Source organism: Ooceraea biroi, chromosome 8, assembly GCF_003672135.1.
Source record: "Ooceraea biroi isolate clonal line C1 chromosome 8, Obir_v5.4, whole genome shotgun sequence".
Classification (NCBI taxonomy): Eukaryota; Metazoa; Arthropoda; class Insecta; order Hymenoptera; family Formicidae; genus Ooceraea; species Ooceraea biroi.
In genome coordinates this window covers 10,205,629-10,231,405 of record NC_039513.1, presented here as the reverse complement: position 1 = coordinate 10,231,405, position 25,777 = coordinate 10,205,629, and the positions used below count along the sequence as shown (strand labels likewise).

Sequence of the window (25,777 nt, the reverse complement as noted above, 5' to 3'; positions counted from 1 at the left end):
CATTTATCGACGCATCTGTGCTAGTAGCTACAGCGTAAACTCGATAGCTTTTGGTATATTGGTGTTTGTCTATTTGGATGTATCGTTCCTGGCGGAACACCGTATCACCGCCACCGACAAAGGATTGAAGGGAGCTTATTACTTTACGAGCCTCTGACACACGACGCATGCGTACTTACGCTGTACACAATGCGCCGTGTATTACTCCTGCGTCGTGCTCTGGAGAGCATGACACGACAATATCGGGAATTAACAGAGATGGATGTACAGAGTTACTCTCTCTTTTTTTTTAAAGAAAAATAATGGACTTTATTGCGAATGTATTTAAGTTATCTTACACTCTTAAGCTCGACGATATTTACAATGCTCTTGAATTAACTATATTACAAATAAATTATCCCCGTTCAGGCATACCGTGGTTTCCCCTCAATGAAGCATGGGATTACACGATTCTCGAAAGCGGGAGAAGAACGTGTTCTCCCCACATTGAAAATTCGTCATATGTTTTAACATGCTGCCATTAAAAGCGGCGGATTCAGGAAAATAATAAATTACAAATGATGTCGACATCGAGTTCGCATTATGCGCACACAGACACACAGACACACAGACACACGCACGCACGCACGCACGCGCGCGCGCGCGCGTAAACGGGCGAGACTATCGATAAACGTACCTGCCGTTGAACGGAATTTAATTTCTAGATTATTAATCTGTATTATATTCGGAATGGCGCAGCGCGCTGGATAATAGAGAAATATCGATAATTGCATGAATGGGACACGTTTGATTAAATGCCGTGACTTTCTCGTATGGATTTTATAATAACTCGTAAGCCAAACAATTGATTACGATAATTGTTTATGACACAGTCTGTAATGTCATAAACATGCCATAAAAATTGTCAATTAATCGAATTATCTGTTACGAAATGATTATTTTTGGATAACGTTCAATACCCATAATACCAATACGACGAGGAAATATAAGCGCCAGTATTTATCAATTAATTCGTTATATCTTTCGAGACGTTCCAGCGTAAAATATTTACTGACAAATTTTCTGTAACATAAAGCAAGGCACAAATATCTAAGGATCGATAATTTGACCGCATCGAGAATCGCGTAATGCCTTAATTCAGTGATAAACGCTATGAAAATTGATTCGATGTGGAAATGTGGCCGCGCGTATTTTTCACGCTTTCTGTGTCACGCAGTCTTTCATATACACACGCACACATACTATATATATATATATATTTCTCTCTTTTTCTCGCTTCAACTATTTATTATAATTAAGACACGATAATGCAAGTGCTAATACTATCTTTTTGTGCAGCGAATATAATCGCAATCGCGTGTGAGTCGCGTATCTCTCTATAGGTAACACGTACAACTGTTGGATCCCAGAAAAATATAGACTTATCAATATCCGGCTCTAGCTAGGATCCCGCATGACATGTTGAATTTGTACAAACAGGCATGCCAAACAAACATGTCAAACGCACCGCAAGTGTCCCGCGAAGTAGCTCTGCAACCCTTCCTGAAGTCCCCGTTTGTTTCGTTCACCGATTCATCGTTTCGTAAATATCACCCACGCATACGAACATTATCTAGATGTTCCCGCGAAATTCCCATCGGAATGAACTTCGCCGGTAATTCTAATTATATCATTTAATTATCTCAAATTAGACGAAACTTTCTCCGTTAACTCTACATTTTGACAAGACGGAATTTTCGGAAACTCTGTTTTTTCGTGAATCCAAAGTATAACACCAAAAATGAAAAAACGCTCTTCGCAATTACACTAATTTCGCAAATATTGAAAGCACGTGGACTCTCCGACACGGTGCAAAAGTGCTCATATAGTTCAAAGCAAAATTAGTTTGACATACCTAGGTGGAAGCTTCGTTACCTATCGGCTCGCTGCGTTCCGAGAGCAAGTAGTTAATACCCATCCTCTCTCTCGAAAACTTTCATTTTGGACGCAATACCGCACGTTGATTTTAACGTCTCTTTAGCTTTCGACGAAACGACGCACGCTCGTCAAATCGGCACGGCGATCGGATCTGCACGGGAAGCATCGCGTTCTCTAACGAAACACGCTCGTTCCCGCGCAAAGGAACGTACCGTGATTCTATCCGCCGTTCTCCGCAAGCGAACGGAAATTCCTCGCTCTCTGCTTAGACTTTCTTCCATCAGCGATCTCCGTATCTCTCTATCTCTCTTTCTCTCTCTTTCCCTCTTTTTCTCTCGGTACTCTCACAAATCGATAGATCGTGATTATTCGACGAAATTGATTTCAGGGCGACGATAGTTCGTTCGTTCCGCACGAGCGCCCTTTTCCGAAATCCAGGCGGAAACGTGCCGGAAAGACACGTTTGCCTCCTTCTCTCGCCTCGCTATAAATCTCTACCTCTACCACCTTTTTCATCTGAACATCCCGAGCTTCCGAGCTTCCCAAATGCCGGATTCTCGCCTGGCGTACTACGTCCGAACGGTAACGCGCGACTACGGACACGACTCGTCTTCGAAGATCTTCGGCTCGCGAAGAATCCGGTTAATAAAGAGTACTCCTATTTCGTTTTTATCTCGCGACACTGCGCGAAAATCAGGTCAGTCTTGCGTGACGGTGCATCATACGGAATAGCGGATCGCGTATTGAACGTGCGATCGATAGATTGATGGATCCATCGATCGATACGATTCTCTGACACGGTCATATCACGGTCTATTTTATCGTTCGATTTATACGATATTCCCGCGCGACGTGCATAGAAGAGAATCGCGCTGATGATCTGCTCCCGCGATGCCCCCTCTCCGTTCTTTCGGTGCTTTCCATCGCATATCTCCAGGGTGTCCACCCTCTGCCACCCTTTCAGCTTTCAATACTGATCTTTTGCTGCTGTTGCTTGCCCTCGTAATCGTGATTATCGTGATCTCTCGCACCATCTCGCAAATGAAAAATATATTTTCTTCCAAGAAAGAAACGCCGTGCTCTCTCCTCCTCCGTGTATCTCTCTCGCTATCTTTTCCCGTCCTTAATTCCTTTCCATCTCTTCCTCTTCAGTGATCGATCTCTCTCCCCAGATCTTTCTTCGAGCGCTTCGAAAATAAGGAACATATTCTCTCTGAAGCAAAGAAAGATGAAAGCCGAGTGGCCTCTCTCCCCCTTCCACACCTTAGCGACCCTTGCGTCTTCCTCTTCTTGCGTGCTCCTTTTATCCCATGATTCTTCTTTCCTCTGTTTTCCTCCCTCGCTCTCGCTCCTCCCCCTTTTCTCGTTCGAAGGTAAAAAATAATCCTGGCCGAAGCCAATTACGTGAAGTATCTCATAAGGAGAATAAGCGTCATTGGCATAATGGCGGAAAGATTTGGCATCGAGGCACCGTTGTGTAGAGCACACTCTTCGTGCGTGTAAGGCGCGCAGTGCGTCTGTAACAAACGAGGCGGGCGATGCGCCCTTCCTTTAGAATCTCTCGAACCGGCTCCATTATTGGTCTTACTACTTGCTAAGCTTGTTACTCGTTATTTGCTCAAGTTCTTCCTTCAGTTTTGTGTTACATCGAAATTAATGAAAAATTTATGAGCGAAATAAGAAACGAAATCGTATTTGCATGATAATATGTACTTTGTCAAATGTATACATGTATTAAATAATACATGAAAATAGTTTGGACAACTTTCAATAGAAGCCAGGACGCGATGTTACAGCGGTAAATGCAGTAATGATTGGAAGTAGAGTGATTAGCTAAAGTCCTCAATATTTGCTTTTTGATATCGATAAAATATAAAGAAATGTGATACAAAATGACATAACACTCACCTTTAACAGCGAGGATGACATTCTATCGAGGAAATCCTTCGTAAAGCGCGCTGTATCATCGCCACACTGACGGCGCACCGTATGATGAGAGCATTCCAAGTACTCCTTGAAGGCGCTGCACAAACAATATACCACAAACTCTGTTGAATATCCCTTTCTCGACGCTCCATTCGACACATCAGATAAGATACGCAATTCAGATACACTATGATACTACAGATACACTATGCATCGCTACAATATTCTGCCACCATTCCTCACAATTATCTCTTTAAGATATTATTGTCAGCTAAAATGCTCCATTAAGATTTTCGCGAGCCAGCCCTAATCTCGAAATGCGAGTTTCGACCTCGCAGGATGGATCCCTATTTCTTTCGTCAGCTTTGCACGTACTTTCCACGTACGACTCTTTCTATGTTCACAAAAGAGCAACCCCGTGCGACAGACCAATTAGATCTCCGCTGAGAAACAAAATGATTCGGGGAATGTGTTTTGCGAATCCGTTATCCACTTTTCGGGTCAGCATTATACTTACGACCCCCTCTGCCCCTCTCTCGCGAGGGATGTGTAAGTTCAAAAGCTGCAGTAGACCGTGGCGGAGATACGCTAATGATGTTATCCGCCCGTGTGTGTCTGTGTATACGCGTACGCGTGTGTGTATGTACAGGCATCAGCGTGAAACTTCCGACCTAAAGGACTGATTACACTCTTTTTGCACGAGTCCTTTGAGCAACGCCCATCGTTATTAATGCAGTTGTTTCGCCGGCGAGCTCTTAAGTGTTAAATTATCACAGTCGAGAGATTTTACGTCTTTGCCCTAACGCGACTGCCTGGAATTTCGAATATTGCTTAAACCTATTTGTCCGCGCGCGCGTTCCACGCTTTACTTCGCTCTCCAAAGATCTTTCACGTTCCATATCTTAACTCGATTTTTCGGTAGATTTAACATCGACCTAGAAAAGACTTGGTCAATTCTCGGGAGGCCATTGCATTTCTCGAAACGTTAGAATGTGCCGCATTATAAATCTAATGTTAGAATTTATGTTTCTATTTCCTATTACGTTTTAATACGATTTTTTTAAATTGAAATATTTAAATAAACTTTTGTTTAAACGCATTCTTTTTTTGTAAGATGGACGTTACTATACTATTTTATTTTCGCGCAGAGGAGTTTGTAATTTGCAGGTGCATTCAGATAAAATAGTCGAGATAGAATCTACATTTTGAAAAGTGGCTAGGTCAAATTGACTTGCGCTTTGGGTTTTAGGGTTTACCTCCGCGTTGCCAAGCTAACAAAGTTTCCCGGATAAGCAAATGGACCGTGAGCGCATCCTATTTGCAAAGATGTGGAAATTTCGATCAAATGTACAGAGGTTTCATGTGATGGAAATTTGCAGACAAACTGATATCATTTTACGACCCACAATATCATGTTGCCAAAAAGAGCAGGTTTGCATACACATTTCATAATTCTAGTTAACAAATCCTGACTGAGCTATTTGTAATCGTACTATTTTCTTATCTAAGCTCTTTAATTATTTCCAGTTGATATATTTTTCCAAAGTTTGAAACAAGCGAGCTACGGTAAATATTTATTCTGCAGTTACTTCTGTGAATAATGTACGCATACGATGTCAGAACACTTTTCTTCAACTTACCAGCAAATGGACTTGATAGATTTGTCTTGACCCCCCGCCGTGCGGTTCGTAGCTCTTTCGATCTCTTGCGTGGTCTTCTGATACTTTTTGTAACACATTTCGTACTCGGCCTTGACTTTTTGCATGCACGGTGCGTGTTTCAAGAATTCTGCGAACAAAAAGTTTTGTTTTCTTTTACGGATGAATTTTGCACAATCATCAAAATTTCTAATACAGTTCTGAGGTTCATTATACTGAGACTACGCAGAGCAAACCAATTCGCATTTAAAAAACAAAAACAGGATATGCAAGACTATTAGCTTAAATTAACGACTGTTTTTAATTTGCATCAATATGATAATTAAGGTCAATAGAGAGTCGGTTTTAAAAAAGTACGTACAATGTTGCATTACCTCACAGAGATGTCAAGAAAGTTAATTAACGTTAAGTGTTTCTATATTTTCGATTGTTTGTTCATGAAATTATGCTCTGTCATTCCCTGTCGCGTCTCGTGTTTCGAAATTACAGTTTTACGAGGAGGCTACCTCGATCGTGTTTACGATGGACATGCGGCTAATACTGGACATGAGGAATCGATGTTACTCTCCTTGCTAACGATTCATTATATTACGATGCCCCTCCTCTCCAATGGAGGAGAGTACATTATGAAGAGTCATGCCGGCTCGATCGACCCGCGGACAATCTACGCGATATTCCTGTAATCTCGAGAGTGCCGGATGCATTATTGAGTCGAGTGCTATCTCCAACTGGAGACCGACAGTTTGGAATTGCATTGATGCCCGCCGCTTGCCCAATTGGCAAACAGACTGCCGGCTTTGTCGGTTGACGAGCTTTGCGCGTGTTATTCTCGCCGATATTAAGATTTTCATAGACGTGGCAACGTCAGAATCCTTTAAACTTCGGATTATTCCGGGATAGTAACCAAATTCCACATTAAGCTAGCTCACAAGGTGCTATTTTTCGATAAGAAGATTTTTATATGATTTTTGATGAATGTTGAAAATGATCTTCAAGTAAAGATTCTTTATTTTGTCATATTCGAGTCTTTAATTTTGCATATGAGCTCTTTCATTATTTAAACTGCAAAATATATATTTACATTATTCTAAATATAGAATCTTATCTTGCTAAGAAGCAATAACAATCCTCCACTTCTTTATCGAATCATTTTCAATATTTCAAATAATTGTCACCTTTATATTCTCAACTCGCAATTATGGTTGTATTTTATATTAAAGATGCAATACTCTAATCAGTTCGATGATTTAAACAAATTTACTTACCGTCCTGGTATGGACCGTCGTGGCAAAGCTCCATGATGGCCTGATTGGTTCCGGTATAGAGCGAGTTGAAGTGCTCCCTCTGCTTTTCCTTCATGCAATTGAGCGTGTATCTCTTGATGCATTTCATACCGGCTTCGAGATCGCTGCAACAAATACAAGAAATGGCTCCGTTATTTGCGTATTTGCTGCAACCTTATCCCGAGATCGGTGAAAGAAGACGTAAGTTCACCGATTTATTAATAGGGATTTTATATAGGAAAATGCAAATACCGAGAATAAGCGAACATGCGAAGTCTAGTTGTTACGTCCGAGTCGGCAATAATAACTTCATTGAGTGACGTCAATAGAATGTCTGCCAACTCGATTGAATCAGTTATTACAGAAAAAGCAACAGTTTACTTGATGACTAAATCCCAACAAATTCTGCTCTGGTTTTGCATTGATTTTGGATAACTATTCAAAAAGACGGTCGTTTAACTTTAAAGATGCATAATTATAACGCTTAAAAATGTTAAGACTACACTTCTCATAATTTCACTTGAAATAATTTCAGTCAAAAATATCTGATAGCAAGATATTACAATTACCAGAATTTCTATTTTCTATCGCAAGATCTTTTTCGCGGGGTACTTATTTTCTTCGACTAATCGATCCAATTATCAATCGACTGAGATAGTTATCGCAATTAATTAGTCATCGTATTTCCAGCGACATGGGAGAAAAGCGGCGCGCGGTACAATACGCTGTATCTTGGATACGCAAATGAAGCCGCGTTGAAACATCGAGGGTAAATCGATGTTTGCAGAGCGCGCAGGAATTTTCCGCCCGTTCCGATGTACCGGATTGCTAATAGAGGCGAATGTGTACGATGCGCGGTTCGTCTTGTCTTCAAAATTGATTACGCAAAGCGCCTGATTTGCACAGCCCCCTCCTCGTTTTAAAGAACAAACGTAGAAAAATACCGATGGCGACGTAGCCAGCAGATTCGCATAGTCTCGACAGTGTCGGTGCTATTACTGCGAGATAAATGCACGAGAGAGGGTGAGAGGGTGGTAATCGTGATTAATAATTTGTCATATTGGCTTTGGTGCACGAACAAGGCCTGAATGAAATTTAAAGTTCCATGAAACGAGTCGAATCTCCTCTCTCGCGCGGCGCAGCTAAATTGCAATCGTAATAAGATTCTTCGCCGAATACTGAGAGCTGGAAATATATCGCGCGAAATATCCGGCAGCTTGCATGCAATCATCCACTCAATTACATACGTACCGCCTCGCGCGAATCCGACTCGAAGGCACGAAGGGAGAAGAGAGAAAGGGAGTGATTCGAGCGATCGAGCATCGTCGTGATAAGCCGGAGCGGAGACTCGGATACGATCGCGAGAATTCGAACAAATGTATAGATGAATATAATAGGCTAAAACCGGACGAATGTCGGATAGAGTCCTGGTAATGTCGGATATCATTTTTCCCCGGCGTTCTCCAATTTCACGCGAGAAATCGAACAACCCCCTTCGTTTGCGCACCTAGACCGGGGGCTATTCTTTTTTGTCGATAAATAAAAAAAACGCTCGCTGAAACGAATGTTAGGTACGCTTGGTTCGAGGGAAGCGCTACACCGGAATTAACGGGAATTTAAATCCCAAATGCGCATAATGGAAATGTGGCATATTTTTTAATGACGGTTGTAAAACCGCCAAAAGTGGTATAAATACTTCTTTATTTTTAGCTCCGAGTTTTTTCCCGCTAATATCACAATTAGCGCAATTAAGCAACGCAACGAGAGAACCTGGCGGCGAGGAACGCGCGTTCTCGCTCGTTCTTAAAATTGATACGGAATGCGACGAGGGTGAGAAACGACCGGGCATTTCTCTCGTGGCGAGAGAAAAATTCCCCGTGGCGTAAGAACGAAAAGTAAGACGAGGAAGACGAAGGAGAGAAAGAAGAAGCCCGTCACGAAATTCTCCACGAAACGGAGCATCATGGCAAGTTGTACCGACGTGTTCTCCTCATGGAACATGTAAAGGCGACGAATAACAGCGGACGTTTTCCGCTTAAAGAGATCGCTCGTAGAACGGGAAACTCACGGGCATAGTTTGTTGAATTCCTCCTTTTTCGTGACGAAACTCAGATCGTTGCTGTTGATTCTCTCGAGGGGCCTGGCACACCTCACCAGCTCCTCGTGTCCGCACTCTTCACCTCGGCAGCTAGCGAGCACTGAAACAGAAACGCGATAATCGGGTTAGCCAAGAAGCGCGACAGACAGAGACAGAGGCAAAGAGAGAAACGTAAGAGGCAACAGGGACCCGATACGTTGGCCCCATCGATAACAATGTTATTAGTAAGGGAATCGCAAAGAGCAGTACTGTTTCTCGAATTCGATTAAGCGCACGCGGAATCGATGCTGCTGCTGCTACCGCTATTGCTGTTGCTGGTGCCACTACTGCAGTGTGATTGCAGCGGAAATATCAAACAAGTTTAATTGACGTGGAAACAATGCAGATTGCACCTTGGAACTTTATACTCCGACGGATCCCCAATATTCTCTCGTTTCGATGGGATTGTCGTATCGCGGGATATCGTGCACGTTCGGCCGCCGCCGCGACCGCTATTCTTGAGGTTTCGTTATTGTGCGTTAAAAAACGTTTACATCTTGAAAATGAAATTTGCTTGAATTCGACTGCAAAAAGGAGAAACTAGTAAAAGAGAGTCGCTAGTAACATGTTTTTTAAATCAAGTTATTGATTATTTTATTTTAAGATTCACATTTCACGTAGATGCAACTTAACGTTACTGTTTTATCTTTTACACTTGTCCGGCATCTGTACGGCGCGGCGGTTCTTGGGCAAGTTACTGAATGTGTTTTGTACCTGAATTTTGAAAATGAAATTACGTATGGTGGCGACCGCACATATAGGTAAGACGCGTTTGCATGTGTGAGTGTATTGGTGGTCACATGCGCGAATTTGGGATGCAGGATAAAAAACACAGGAAATGCATTCGCCGTCTGGGCTAATGATGACGAATGGGGCGCGATATTATCACGACGTCATGTGCCGTTGGCGAAAAACCATTCGTTCATATTAGGAAGTTGATTTGGATTTAATGGGGCATCGCTTGCCGGTTTAGCCGCGCTTTTGTCGTGCTCTTCGTTCCAACTTTTGGGGATTCATTACCAATTAAGCCGTACATGCGATTTCTAGAACATTATATGCATACACACACACACACACACACATATATATATATATATATAGAGAGAGAGAGAGAGAGAGATACATTTCCACGCCGTCCAAGAACTTTTTGTTTAAATTTTAATAGAAAGCTTTTGCATAAATAAAGAGAATTTATTTTAAGAATAAAATATTTCAGGAAGCAACGTATCATTACAATGAACATTTTAATAGTTAATGGCGCATATCCCTTAGTGACAAACTTTGCCTCAAAATTTAAAATTTGAGAAAAGGTATGCGGATCTAAGCAAACAATTCTTATTTTTGTAGTTACATTATAACTACTTGCTTATATCTCGAGAATGCCTCGGGATTCTTAATTACAAAAAGTTGTCTCTAAATTAATCAAAGAATTCGTCACTAAATTAAAGTCAGGCATTCTAGGGCATTCTGTATAAATACTTGACAACCGAGATAAAACATTGTCTCCATGTTTTAAAGGGGAAAGTGCGAATTTCGAGATGTTTCCCGCGAAATTATTAAGCACTTTCGACAGAGAGTTTTACCCATCTCTCTCACGTAATAAACAGGCTATTGTGAGGAAAGGGTAAGACGGGAACGGGGTCAAGATCGACTTTTCTCTCGACACCACCAAATGAACTTATAACTTCCGCTCGAAACCGATTACCCGGAAGTGCCACTTTCCAGGTAATAAAAGAGAACTGCCAGTAGGGCCGCTGCTCTTCGTCTCGATGCACCAGTCGCTACTTTTCTTTTCTCCTCCTTCCCTATGTTTGCTCTAGTATAGAATTTCTGTATACGCGTGATGGCGGTGTTAATGGAAAGTAACGTTGTATTCAGGCTATCACAGTGAAAGATTAAAATACAGTCTATAGGGTGTTATAATTAAAGTCTGATCAATATTTTCCCTCGTTCCAATTTTTCTCTTCTCGACATATTTTGTAAACGTACGCGCTATATCAAAATATTTCACATATAAGAGATTTTACTAAATTTTTTATAAAAAAGAAAGGAAAACTAGCAATTTGGTGATTATTGGTTCTTATATTAATGAAAATTTTATAAAACTTTTAGGCCTCTTTCTTCGCGGTACTTTCAATTATTAACCTGAGCTTTTAGAAAGCTCTCTGTTTTCAATATCTCAAAATGAATCATTCGCTCACGTATCGCGGGTATCAAATAATCTTTGTGATCCATGCATGATATTTGTAAACGTGGCATGCGTTGGGATAAACATTGCAAATTAATGTTTGTAGTCGCTCCTGATGCTACATCGTTACCAAGACGAGATTGCTAAAACATACAACGATAAACACGATCCTCGTCATATTTGAAGAATCGTGTACTCCTCTATGTAAATTTACTACCCGTTCTTTAGCAAAGCAAAAATCATTCGAAAAAACAGAGAATTGTTATAAAAACCTAAAAGTTAATTCCGTGTAAAAATTTATTCATCAAACTTTCTGAGCAATCAGTAAAACAACATTCAAAATATATGCAAAATGTGATGTTATGACTCGCAACATGTTATGATTGCAGTTTGCAGCGTGAAACATACGAGAAAGACGTAAATCCTCAATCGGACTAAATTGTCGCGTTACATGAAACGGGATGAAAGAGATGCGCGATCTTTACCAAGTAGAATTTTATCGAGAACGGAAGAATCCCACGTACATTCCCATGGGACAAAATGCCAATCCTATGGGAGGGAAGAACGTGCACGCAATGTGCACAACGCTCGCGTACACGGTTTCGCGTCAATGCGGCGATGCGTGCGACAAACTACGCGACTAAATCCCTGGTGAGATGCGCCAACGACCAGCGGCATTAAATTTAATTACAAACTATCGAAATTATTGGAAAGCTCGTCGCGGGCCGACTACTACAGTAACAACCGAGTGGTTCAACGAGCCGCCCGCGAAGCTACCCGCGATTCCTCTCTTCTCTCTCTCTCTCGCCTACCATGCAGCGGTGCAATCGTTTTATAAATCGGGGTGCAACAATGGGACGACGGGCGGCGTCTGCCTATGATAAATCTATAAATCTGTCCTCCGACCATTAATAAATAGCTTTATTCCGACACGGATGTGGACGGACGATTTATGGAGTCGATTGAAATAACATGCTGATAACCAGATGACAGAGAATGTCGATATTTTTCTTTGAATATTTCATATAACTTAAAAGATCGCAAGTACAATTTCTATGGGAAGTATAATATGAATAGTATTAAAAATTTATATACCTATATTATATATTATGTGTATCTATTCATTAAAAAAAGGACATCACTACTACTTTACCGCCATGTATCAATATTTATTAATAGCTTGCCGCGATGGTTAAACGAATAAAAATTCCATGTATATCCTTTTTTGAGACGCGTTTTTCCTGGCACAAGGTATACATAGGTAACCCATTTTCCGGTTACTGATCGTGTTTCGTTGTCTAACTCTTCTTCTTGCTTTCTCCGCGCCGGCTAAGATACCACTCGTGAGAAGAGTGCCGGCTTATGGCAAAAGAGAAGAGTTCCGCGTGTAACTTTATTCCGCGCCGGATTCTCGCTGATTCTTCGGCGAGCGTAGAGTCACGCTGATATCCGGAGTTATTCAAATCGCGGCAATTTCGATTTCAATCATACCTAATAAAGACTTTGATTACTAATCGAATCGACGGAAGCTACATGATAATGAAGCCCGCAATTAACACATAATTAACACATTTTTAACGCGTTTTCCATAACTCCGCTCCTCTTTAGTTAGTCGCAGTCGGCTCGTGTAGCGTAATTAGTAGCGGGCCGAAGAAGGGAGGGATAATTATGATATTACGAGATCTTCATACATACACACATGCGTGTCTACAAACACATTTCGCGTTACATCTCAGTCATTAGGGATTAGGGACTTACGATCTTTTATGTAATTGCTTTAATTTCATGTGATGACCAACTCATTCTATGTTAATGCATTTATTAAATTACTAATTAGCAGATATATAAATGCAAATACATTTACCCATATTTGTGACCTTATTTCTTCTCTTATCACATGCTTGATGCATTAGGAAATGAATGGAATCATCAACTTCACGCGACTAATGAAAACTTGATAGTTTTTTTCGCTCGAAACCTTGTGTGGTCATCCAGCGGGAATGTGACACGCCAATTGTGATATCTACCTGTATAACGCTTTGGTCAATGAGCAACCCGTGCATTTGCTGTGTGTCATTTATCTTAATGCACGGGATTCACACGTACATACGTACGCATGCACGCCGCACGCACGGACAGACGCACGCACGCACGCAGCTGCAGCAGGAAGAGGTTGGTTAGGGTTTGTATTTATAACGAGGTGAGATGGGACCATCGTACGATGCCGGCACGACCAATCGCAAGCAACCTCGTAGGTTGGCCTTGCTACGGCTAAACGCGTGTGCGAATACACGCGTGCCGCTCGCTCGCACACGCATACGAGTGTCAAAACGCCGCGATAAGACGTGGCGTCAAGTCCGACTCACACGACTATTTTACTGACACCGCGTAAATAAAACTGATCTATTTAAAATATTATGACGAAAAAAGCAATGTAACAAAAAAGTAGGAATAAATAAAAAAAAGATTTATACAAACTTCCGCATGAGAGATCGATTTTGTCAATGAAAACGAGGAAAATAATTAAAAATGGGATAGCCCGAAAAAAAGGAGATATAAAATTGTATTTTGCGACACACAAAGCCATCATTAATCCTCAACTGTGGAATGAAAATCGAGAATTTTATTTTAATAAATCCTTTTCACCTAGAATTAATTTAGAATTAAACAATATGTACATGTTAATATAGCTACATAGAAGAGCTAAAGCATGAAACGTAACAAAATGTTGAACGATGCTACATCTAGTTTATAATCGCGAAGCCATTTGTAAATTAGAAACTGCAGAATTAGAACTGCAGAGTCAATATCATCATTTACTTTCTGGTAAGTCACGCCACTGCAAGATTAACACGAAATGTTAACATTACGCTTTTCTCTAGACAATGATAAGATCCCCTGTCCAATATCAATTTACGATAAAGTCGATATTTACCAATAACCGTAATTGCTAGTTCTACCATCTTCAGTTTATATCGATATAGCATGATACCAATTCTTTTCAAATGCTACTTCCTACCATGTTATCAACTTGTTCGACTTTTCGTCAGATTTAAGCGTATTTCTCTTAACGTGCCACGACAGACAATGCAATTATCCATTATTTCGTTAGAGCACTGAAAACGATCCATCACTCGATTTCCGAAGACCATCAGACAAGTTAGTACCATCGAGACAGGAAATCAGATTTCGCATTTCATTTCGACACCGAAATAATTTCGTAGATACCAGATCTCGATGGCACGGACGTGCCATCGAGGAATGAATCTTACATTAAATTTTCTAACGGGAATGACGATCATCTTATATTTCTTATTCCGAAATAAGAACCTGAAAAATTAAAAAAAAAAAGAAATTAAAGAAAAATTAATCCAGCGTATATGTTGCGGATCTGCCAACTCTGACAAGGTTCAAATAGGTCGTCACAGAATTTTAACAAAAATCAAACTTGCTCAGGTAACATGTATCGATTGCAAGTAACACTATGCCCATTGTGCACACCATGACAGTGTACATGTGAGGGCCATTGTTCGTCGTTTCACGAAAATAGAGAATATCAACGTAGGATAAAATCTCCCAATCAAAGTGATTGACATAAAGAATAGCAAAATCGTAAGGGATATTGGGCTAATGAAATTTTTCTCTATCTCATTCTGTATCCCTCTCTTTCTTGATTCTGATTCGTTTGGCAGACGAGTCTGGCTAAAATAAACCAACCAGACGGGACGAGATGATAAGGATGATAAGGTCGCGCGCCACGCGATCTCCCCTATGGCCACGGGACAAGGGAGTGTAAAATCGTTGAACAAATCAGCAATGGCTCATGTACGTCAATGCGCGCGGACAAAACGTGTTATCTTATCAGCAAGTGCGTGTTACATACGCAAGAGGCTGTATTACATTCGCTGGAGGTGAAATGACACGCGTTCTTCGTTCTTTTTGTTTTTTATTTGCGCCAGATAAGTGGATAGATAAAGATGAAAATGAAGATGAAGATGATGATGATGACGATGACCCTGCGCAATGACTCTCTACTATCGCGTGCTGTCTCATCGCGTGACTGACTTATGCGCGGAATGGCTGCCGACACGCATAACGAATAACGCACAATAAATTTTATTTTTAGCCCTTTGTGTAAGAAATAAGATACAATGTTATTTGATCTTTGCTCAAAAGTTTTCAACATTTTTATACGTAATCCGTGTAATGATAAAAATTACGAGACAGGATATATGAATACAAATGTGATGCTGTATAAAACTAATATAAGTTGTCGAGATCCTTTTCTAAAATAACATAGGAAGAAATTGGAATCCATTAATGAGATTTGTGAACAATTTACTATATTGTGAGCAATTTGTTTTGCGAATCTTTCCCGTTTACACTGTAAAGTAGCGATAAAATTACGTCTGATATCAATGTTATGTCTACTTGGTCGGATATAATGAAGGAAATCTTCGATCGCGCGTTCCGGGTCGAGATTAACAGGTCAAAAAAAGTCTTAGACACCGTCGTCGTGCTAAGGGATGATATCCGTACATAACATGATAAGGCGGATCCTGGTTCGTATTACGTGGCGATATTACGTGACGTCTGCGAGCTTCATTTAATCTAATCGATGTATTACATTAACTCACTGTGGCACATTTAGACATACCCACCCACTTAGAAACCTAAAGTCTACGTCATGATAATAGAAATTGGGAATTTTTCGACAAGCTAACTTATCATCTTCATAAACACATTAAATTATGATTGCACTTTATATACATAAGACATACGATTGGTTTACTCGTGAAATATTTTACCGATTTCGGAAAGAGACACATGGATCTATTAGGGCTGATAAATCGAAAGCTGTGACTCAGATTTGCAACCTCAGTCCACGTTCTAGATAAGACGACCTGTTCGCACCTCCATTTAACGTTTAATACTGAGGCTGACTCATCTCCACAGTTTAGGTCAACTAACTTCGATTAGCGACCGACCATTATCATCGAACATTAACGCTAATTGACGTTCAATTTTGTCGGTACATTTCGCTCCGAATGACGAGCAGCGCGAATTTTTCATCACCTCTTTTATATTGTCTTTTTATATTGCGTGCATGCATGATTACCGATAACGTTCCCGATACTCGCAAAAGTCTTGCAACCTTCGCACTAGCGTTAATGAATTCGAGGTTCGTAAATATTGATACACCTTTTGGACAACCGTGAGTACTTGATACTCTTGAAAATTGTGACTCAAGCCTTTTTTTCTACGGTTATTACAAACATATTGCGCGCGTATAAAGATTACATAAAAATTGCAGAATCTACATGTATAATGTAAAAATCGTGAATTTCTTTCTCATGAATTTCCATGAATGCTAAAATATGTTAAAGGACTATCGGAAATAACATGCATCTGTTATAGAGAAAAAATCAACTGAGAATCGATACTCGGGCACAACTTGTAGATTTTAGTTTCTATTTTCGGTTATTAATATTATATTCCGTTTATTATTACATTATTGAAAGTAATATTTCTATTCAATGTGTAACTTTAATTATCCGTTAGGACAACATATCCGAATCGTCATACTGGTGCATCCAGCTTACGACTCACTGTCTTGTCTCCCAGTTTTATTTGTCATAAATGAGACATGAAAAACTTGCTCTGACTGAATATTCTACATTTAAAATGACACATGGTACAATAACGACTTCGCTATTGACAAATTAGCCGTCTTAAATAATTAATTTTCTTCACATATGTTTATCGTCCGGTCCCAGGCTTTTTCTACCATCTCTTTTGACGTATCGCTTGCTATTCTTACATTATTCTCTCACAATATTATTCAGACTTTCTTTGTACAAGACCTTATTTCCAGAATAAACTGTAACGGCATAAACAGAATAAACTGCTGCTATTGTTGCATTTAACAAGATAAAAGGAGATGAGGAGAGAGCGTGCGCGCGCGGAAAACGCGAAACGGCAATTCGAAGAACACGGGCGTAATGCCCGTGTGTGAATGTCGAAGAATCGAATCGCGCCGAAAATATCAGCGGCGCTTAGGCACGTATCAAAGCCAGATCACACGACTCGCGCGAGGCGAGAGAAGCGGCCGCGCTCTTGCGACTTGGCTTTTCTCCTCGCGACGCAACAAGTCCTCGTTCATGCGCGTGTAGTTACGTCGGAGCAACCTAAACTCCATGGAATGCGTCGCGCGCGCGAGCAAACCGGCTGCTCTCTCACGTTCTCCCTCCTGCTCTCTCCTCGTCCGTCTCTTCCTCGCTTAACTCGCCTTGATCTCCCTCTCTCTCTCTCTCTCTCTCTTTCTCTCTCACTCGGTCGGTCGTCAAGGAAAAACGACTCGCTCGGAGGATGCTTTTCACGTGGCGCGACGATGTGGCGCGGTATGGCGTGACGCGCCGCAGCGAGTCGCGTGTGTTAGTAAGGTGAGGCGAGACTCACGCCCATCCGCTCCGCCAATCACCTGCCGCTACGTCATCTCGTACGATGTAACGGAGCGGAGTCACCCACGTGGTCGTTGAGCTGCCACCGCCGTCGTCGTCGCGGCTATTTCGGTAGCGAGAAAGATCGTCTCGTCGCAAAAGGACCGATCTACAGCCGCCGAACGAGCGCTCGTCTTCCTCCCGTTTCGCATAAAACGCGCAGCTGTTGACGCACTCGTCACACGTCGGTGCAGGTTTATTATTAATCGATCGTAGCGCGATTTCGCGTGCATTAGGGAATTGGCAGATACGAAGGCTACGCCACGAGCGAGGTTTCGTTCTCGAATTAATCACGGTTGCGTATTTGAGATTAATAATTGAGACAAATAAGGATGGGATTAATATAGATAGTTTAATGGAAGTCAATGAGTCGTGACAGTACGCCATGTGTTTGCGGCACGAATCGCGCGGTGATGTAACCCGGAGCGCAGTTATCTGCCTTCTGAGAATTTATTGAAAAGTAGCGTTACGTTAGTTCTTATCCATGAATCGGAATCATCCATTCGCATGTCAATGGTATCGATGCGCGATGATTAACATTTACGTACGGTTGGACAATCGAAAGCGACGAACTTGTCGATCCCCTTGTTTATTGGTTACGCGCGTGCACCGCGCGCGCGAGATGCGGAACGAATATGCTCTGAATGAATTCAAGGCCGGCAATTCTCGTCATCGCGCTCCTCCAACATTCGAGACGCATTAAAGACCGTTGTAAACACAATTTGCGGAAACGTCACGTGTTGCCGAGAGATTAATCGCGTTGCGCTTAGTATTCTATACTTGCCTATTCCGTCACGCTCCTGCCTCAGAGGACTTAAAATTTAGAGCTCCGTATTTCCAGACGTGTGTCCGAATAATGGACAGCATTTCGAATATCTATCTCGGTCTTGTTTCGTGTACGTGTCGTCCGTTTATTTCAAAGGCTGGCTCTCTTAATCGATGCGATAAATTCGTATTTCGCACATTGCGCTCTATTACAATTTCATTGTTTGTAATACCAGCGCGTGTCGGACGTACCGTTGAAATTTCGATCAAAGAGAACTTTTTAATCTTTGTCGCGTAGAGATTTCTCATTTATTCAGTTTGGAAGTTTAGTTCCAATATTGGCGAGACATCTTTCTTGTCATTGGAATAAGCTTCCACGTGGCGTTGATAGGAATTTAATGTTTGTTTTACTTTGATTGATATTTCGAGGTGTTTTCTAAATTAATTCAACAAATTTGTTCGTGATTCTCTTTGGATAATAAAGGTACGGATCTACGGATTTCCAAAAGTCGACTTACTCTCGAAAACGCACGACTCGCGAGAGATACGGCGCAGGAATTGGAACACTGATTGTTGGAAAGCTCCCTTTGCTTCAACTGCGAATATCTAATCCCTTCGATAATCTCGGAGCATCGTGTCGTGGAGGACCTGGGAGCAAGAGGTGCACGCAAACTTGTCTGCGACCTAATTAGATAAAACTTAGCCGATACTTGGAGAATTTTTACTCGCACGCCCGCTACTGCACGCGCGGGTAGTATCAATCTCCGCTCTAATTAAACGTCCCAATTTTACAGCGTGCCTAATTACTACGTTCGCACGGCGCCCGAAATGAAGCTGAATTAAGCCTTAGCGAGACATTTCCCATCGCGCGAAAATTTTCCCGCCTTTTTACGAGCGCGCTCGCACAGTCGACTGTCGCCGTTACTTTGAGCCGTATAGTTAAACCGATCGTTCGTCCTTTGCTTTGGAACTGGAGCTGAAAAAAAGGAGCGAAGACGAGGAATCGTCGGAACTAAGACCAAGTTAATTTCGCGCGAGATTAGTTTCAAGCATAATTTAAACTCTCATTAAAGATACCTGAAGGTACATGAAAATTGAAATATTTGAGGATGTCGGAAGCTATAGCCTCCGAATGTGTAAATTTCAGATTAATTTGAAATATCTACCAAATGTGAAATTGCGTCAAATTGCCGTAGTCGGAATAACGAATCCTTTGCTATGGGAATCCTAATTTCCATCGAAACTGCAACTTTGAGAATCGCCCGAGTTTCCGCGCGTTAAAATTGACTAATTGACCGGCCTGAAACCTGGACGTTACAGCTCTCGCATTGTGGAACTCGCATTTACGGAGCTGATAGTTTTATGCGTTTAATGTAGGTCTTAAACGGGAGCGTCGCGACGTCGTCATGCGCGTCCTGCTTTAATCTGCGTGGCGCCGATTCTCCTCCACCGTTATGCACTTGAAACAGCGTCCTTGACCTACGTTTTACGAAAGAGACCGGGATGTCGCGCGCATTTGTCACGTTCGTCCTGAAATCAACGTCTACGTACGTCCAGCTCGAAAAAGGCAGCTGCGGTGTTCTAGCTTCCGTTCGATGACGCACAGTCCGATGACGTCCGGTATTACTCAAGAAATGTGTCATATTTGTACTAAATTTATCTACACTCGTCTCATTATGCATATTAGCTTTTAATATCCTGCTCAAGGTATTACGCGTCCATTTAATCAGGTTTATTCAACGCGTGGAAGAGTGCGCTCGCAATGTTGACATGTAAAATTAAAGGCGAGCCACATTTAGCGTGATACGTGGGCCAACGAACGTAAAGCACGATAGATACCCGATCCGATGATGATGATGATGATGTGCCATTTTCGCCGGAATGCGAAATATTCTCGAGTGTGTGAAATCGTAAACGCTGTTATTTACGGTCATCGGTGTCATTTTCCCGTCATCATTTATTTGATAGCCTTTGGATTGGCATAACAATTACAACCTGGATTCGCGTTACACAGGCATATCTGTCGTCCTTGCAGATACGCAGTGATACATATTCATCCCTCATCCCTGTGAACGTCACTTTTGCGCACGTCGGATATGAACGCGGTGCACCGTATGCCACAGTAGTGAAACACGTGATAATGCACGTGATAACAATAGTAATAGTTACGTCGAGGAAGCACTCGTGGAACGAGGAGATGTAAGGCGAACGGGGGAGAACGCACGAGATTCAAAAGCGCAATTTTACAAAGACGTAAAACGAGAAATCGCAAGACTTCAGAGATCTTGAAAATCGTAACATTAAAAAAAAAAAGAGAGAATCCAACGTGCAACAACTTAACCTTTCTCGATATTTTAATACGTGCGATCTGAAGTCAGGAGAGGTAGCTCGCTGGCCGCCGACGCATTCGTTTGTCCGTCTCAGCATTGCACTTTCTGCACTTGACATACAGTAAGCGAACACTTTTTGAGAAAGAACAAGCGAGATAAATATAGAAAACGCGAACGAGATGCAAGAATGTACGTAGAAACTCGCGTACGGAGCGCTGAGCGGAAGACGGTAAGAATGCCGGTCATCGGTCACTGACGATCCAGTCGATCGGCTCGATCGCGCGCTGGAGGAGACAGAAAGCTGAATACTCACGGGAATAAAGGGCGGTCATAAACAACGCAAGCCAGGACAGCTGATTCTCCATAGGTGTTTTCATGTTCCGGTCCACTCTCGCTGTTGAACGATTCTCGGCTCTGCGTGGTGCACCGTGCAGCGAGGAAGAAGAAGCGGAGAGTGATTAATCGGACGAGTGAAATCCAAACGTCGACGCGCCGAGAATCGAACTCGAGAATGCGCGCGCGGAACGAAAAAGTCCGTCCTTCGGAACCGGAGTCGCGCGCGCGCGCGCGCACCAACGACAGAGGGACACGGTAGAAAGTAGAGTCGCGAAGTAGCGCCGTGAGTGCGTGCGTGCGTATGCGGGTTTTGGCCTCGGCTGTCTGTCGCTCTCCGCAATTCACTCGACGTGCGTACCGCGCGACCGACCGTGCACCACTGATTCGCGCGGCGGCGGAGAGAATGCGCGCGGAGTTTTCGAAGGCGCCAGCGCGCATGCGTGGATCGCTCACGCCACCAGTCCCGCGAATCCGTCCGTTTCTCCTTCTCTCTCTCGCTCCTCTCGTTTCTCTCTCTCTCTCCCGTATCGTGCGCGACGGCTCAGCTCGCCGCGCGATTCGCGCGGGCCGTCTCTCGCGTCATCGTCATGCACCTTCGTCGCGTCCGCTGGCGCCGACATCGTTACGACGCTTGTTCAACTGGCGTGAGATTTTATTAATCGAACTCTTACGAGTACGCGAGCCAAAGCGACTGCGGCGGCGGGGTAGAGGGAGGCGGTTGCGGCACAGTGACAGAGAGAGAGAGAGAGAACGAGTTTCGCGCGCTTTTCGTAGAACGCAGTCGCAACTGTATCATCTCTCCGTGACTGCGTCCCCGATAACACCCATTCGATCCCTGATATCGCTGACAAAATGGAAATGGAAAATTTTTAAATTTGAATTTTTCATAAATTTCCACGGGTGACTGCAGCAAGCGTCACGAGTCGTCGGAGAAGTTTTTTTTAAATTTGAATTCAAATAGGACGGTTTCGAGATCTCGACACCGTCGATTCGATCTGTCATCTGGCTGCGAGAAAATAACTAAAAAACGTAACTCGTATTCATGTTTGAGTTACGTTCCTTTCGTCCGTTCCCCTCCTCCTCCCGTCTTTGTGATTTTTATTTAAAATATAAATTACTTTCCGAGTTTACACGCATCGCGCATGGGGAATATTGAGAATAACCAGCAAAACGAAAGCTGTGCGCTTACTTTGTATAGACGGCGCACATGGTATCGCAACAACCGAGAGATAGATAGAATTTCGGAAAACCATTTTCGAATCCATTCCCCGGGACGGAAGAAGATCGCCGGATAGAAAAGAGTCTTGCTCGATTTTCATTAAAAGTTTCTTAGCGTTACTAGTACGTATGGCGAGTTTTCCAACTTCCCTGGCGCCATTCGTAGAAACTCTCTTCTATGAACGAAGCGGTAAAAAGCAGCTTCGTTCTCGCTTCACTGTTTCACCGAAAGCAGTTTGCTCGCGTTCCGATATACACGTATGTACTTAGCTTTCATAATCGCTGCACAAATTGCATCACAAAATGTTTGTTCATTCCTGGTTGCTCGTTCCAAAACTGAAAAAGAGCAAAAAAATTTATCGCAAGCAAAGTTTCGCAATTATTAGGACACATGTAAAATCGCAAAAGTACCTCATTAGATACTTTAAGATCCAAGCACGTTTAAAAAAAGTGATGATGCGTGTCTATCTGATGAAACATCGTCATCGGAATAACTCAAGTAAATGATGAATAAGAAATTAAAATTATCCAAGGATATCCGCGTTGAATGCTGCATGGTCCAGCAGGCTATTAATTCAGCCTTCAGAAAGGGATAACGACGATGTCTATCCGAAGGGCACTGCATGCGGATCTCCGATCTTTGAGATTGAAATCCATGCAAATGGGGCGGTCCACGTTCCGCCTAGCCGAACGTAGTTTTCGGGAGTTAGACAGAGAAAACGTGGAGAGAGCATGATATAAGTAAATAAAAGGACGACGCCAGTCCGGGTGGCGAAATGTCGCCGAGACGGCGGACGCCGAATGACGCACGTCGATGAAGCATAGTGACGCCGCCGCTGGGGATGTTGGTTGCAAAAATGGGACAAGGATCAAAGGAAAACCCGAAGAAAGGTCAGGGGGTTGCGAGATGAGTCCTTGCACGTGGGAAAGAGATAAAGACAAAGAATGGGAGAGAGAGAGAAGCCGGTTTTATCTCTCCACCGAGGGACAATGAGATTAATGATTGAATCGATGTTACATCAAAGACGAGATTTATCGATTCAATCCTTAACTCAAATATGACACGTGTCATTTATGATAGTTTTATTCACGGCAATCGATGCAGTCATCCTGTGTGACATATAGACATAGCTACGATTCAGCAAAACGAGGAGCATTCCGCGGGCGGATATTCGCGCGCATTATGACGCTCATTGTTCGGGAAGGGACCGTCAAAATCATGAAGAGCGATGCGTATTGTTCGACGTTGTACGCAATACTTGGCCGGAATACGAAAGTTATCGTAATACCACTTTGCCATTCCCTTCCGCGCACCAACTGTTTAACTTTCATCAGTGGCCTGATACCTTTGTGGTATATCATCTGCAAGCATTAGCATCAAATTGAATTTACGTCAATGCCTGAGACTTGTAGAAAGTACGCGTATCTTCCCGCCGGCGCTACGGCTACGTACCGCAGTGTATGATGCCGAATGGCTCGCGAATATTTCCACACCTTTATTCCCTCGTGCCTGACCGGTTTTTTTCCCTGCCGTTCCATATTCATCGATCGACTCGCGCGCGCGCGCGTTCCTCATCCTCCCTCATCGTCGATCGCGCCTCCTTCTTCATTGCTTTCCGCCGATTTTCAATCGACCGACCGCTGCGACGGACGACGCCGACGGCGACGATGTAACGTCTCCAACATCGATTTCTCACGCGACGAATACTTAAGTAACCGACGTAACTTTTCCCACGCATAACGACACCCATATTCCTGCGACACTCATCGTTAAATGCGACTTTTCGTCGTCTTCTTATTCCGGTTGTTTGGCCGTCGTCGTCGTCGTCGTCGGTGGAATTGACGTCAACAGTGCGAACGCTGTTAATATTGTTATTGTTATTTATATTGCATTTTTTGTTTCTGTTTTTTTCGAGACGACCGTTTCGATCAACAATAAATACGTCTGATCTCTCGCGACTCGTTTTAAGCGACACTTTTCTGGCTTCGGAGATTAACGTAGGTCGAGGATTTTAATCTCAAACGCAAACGACGACAGCACGAGAAGTATATTCCTGCGCAGCAACGAAAGAAAAACGGAAATAAAATAGAGTTATCTAATAAAACGTTTCTGCCTCGACCGGATCAGTCATTGGCTCATCCTTTCTCGACAGACGCGACTGGAGCAGACGCACTAGCACGAAGAGAAGCCCGTTTTCCTCGTTTTCAAGCGAAGCTAAGCGTCGACGTGACGTGACGCCAGGATTCGGCCGCGTAAAACTTCGCGACTGAATTACGTCGCGGCTCATTTAGCTTTCTCGGTGCACCTATTGTCGCGCGGCGCACCGTGGCGAGCGACCGACGACGTGGCGAACTTCGCCAATTGGAATATTTAAAGCCCCCAGCGACGCGCATTAACTACCGGCCGAGCCCGAAAGTAATTTTGAGGCTTCCCTTGCAATATGCACGAGGGGACATGGCCTTCTCTGTGCTCCGTTCGCTCGCTCGCGCGCTTTTGTACACTTGGTCCTCGGCTATTCATGAGCGGCCACGGGCCCCGTATAATCGTTTCACAACGATCTCTTCCTCTTTCTCTCTTATAGGAGGACTTATAGAAAAGATATTGGCACCCGGATAAATAATAATTGATCGGTGACCGTTCGCCGGATAAATCGGACTTGACTGACACGCGGCTGACTTCTACCCCCATTTCCCTCTCTCCCTCCCTCGATCCGTTCGACGCTCGACGTCTTAATTTCGTGGTGCCATTCTCATCGCACTCGACAAACAAAATATCTTCCTCTGTGTCGAGCAACCAAATTTGAAATTAGACCAAATTCGAAATTAGACCAAATTCGAAATTAGAGAGCCACATTTAGCAGGAAGAAAGCGACGCGGAGATGCGAGCCTTATGCAGCGGACAGATTAATGTCAATTATTTTAGCTGACCTCGATCGGCACGGCGTCCATTCCACGTTCAGTTTCGGGCGAGTTTGTTTATACCGTCGAATTCGATATCGATATCGCGCGGTCGAATTCAAAATTCAACAAGGATGAGCAAGCTCTGGGCGAGAGAGAGTCAATCATCGTCGATATCACGGAAGCGAACGGAAGCGTTTACGATTTCATGATTCTACGAGTAAATTTCAGCCAATATTGTCCCGGCCTGGACTCTCATTCACTTTTATTGTGACTCTTGCCGAGATTGCATGATATCGATCTTCGCGGTCGATCGTCTTTTTCCAAAATGGGCCTCGAGATTAGGATTAGGAGGTCAAAGCTGAGTAGCGAATCAGAATAATCGAGATACCTTGAATTTAGATCTCCCGAGATCTCTTACCAAGGTATCGTTTATTAATTAGTGTCTTAAGCTGCTCTGAATACTAAGTTAATATTACGTTATACGGCAAATTTGTCTTTAACGGTCTGCGACGACGAACGACTGAATAAAGTAGGTTCTATTGGAGGCGGAAAATCAGAGAGAAACGAGGTACACCGCATAGGAGAAAAAGAACAAAAGAAAAAATAAATAAAAGGCTA

General features: G+C 42.8%; 1 protein-coding gene across 1 annotated transcript; it reads right to left on the bottom strand.

Annotated features, from left to right (window-relative positions):
* Positions 1-282: 282 nt before the first annotated feature.
* On the bottom strand, positions 283-21,442 carry LOC105275564. Its single transcript, XM_011332477.3, has 6 exons — positions 21,018-21,442; positions 8,853-8,982; positions 6,767-6,909; positions 5,484-5,631; positions 3,826-3,940; positions 283-3,434 (listed from the first exon to the last, which is right to left on the bottom strand). The coding sequence occupies exons 1-6, from the start codon at positions 21,079-21,081 to the stop codon at positions 3,318-3,320; spliced, it is 717 nt and encodes a 238-aa protein (XP_011330779.1). The 5' UTR covers positions 21,082-21,442; the 3' UTR covers positions 283-3,317.
* Positions 21,443-25,777: the final 4,335 nt, after the last annotated feature.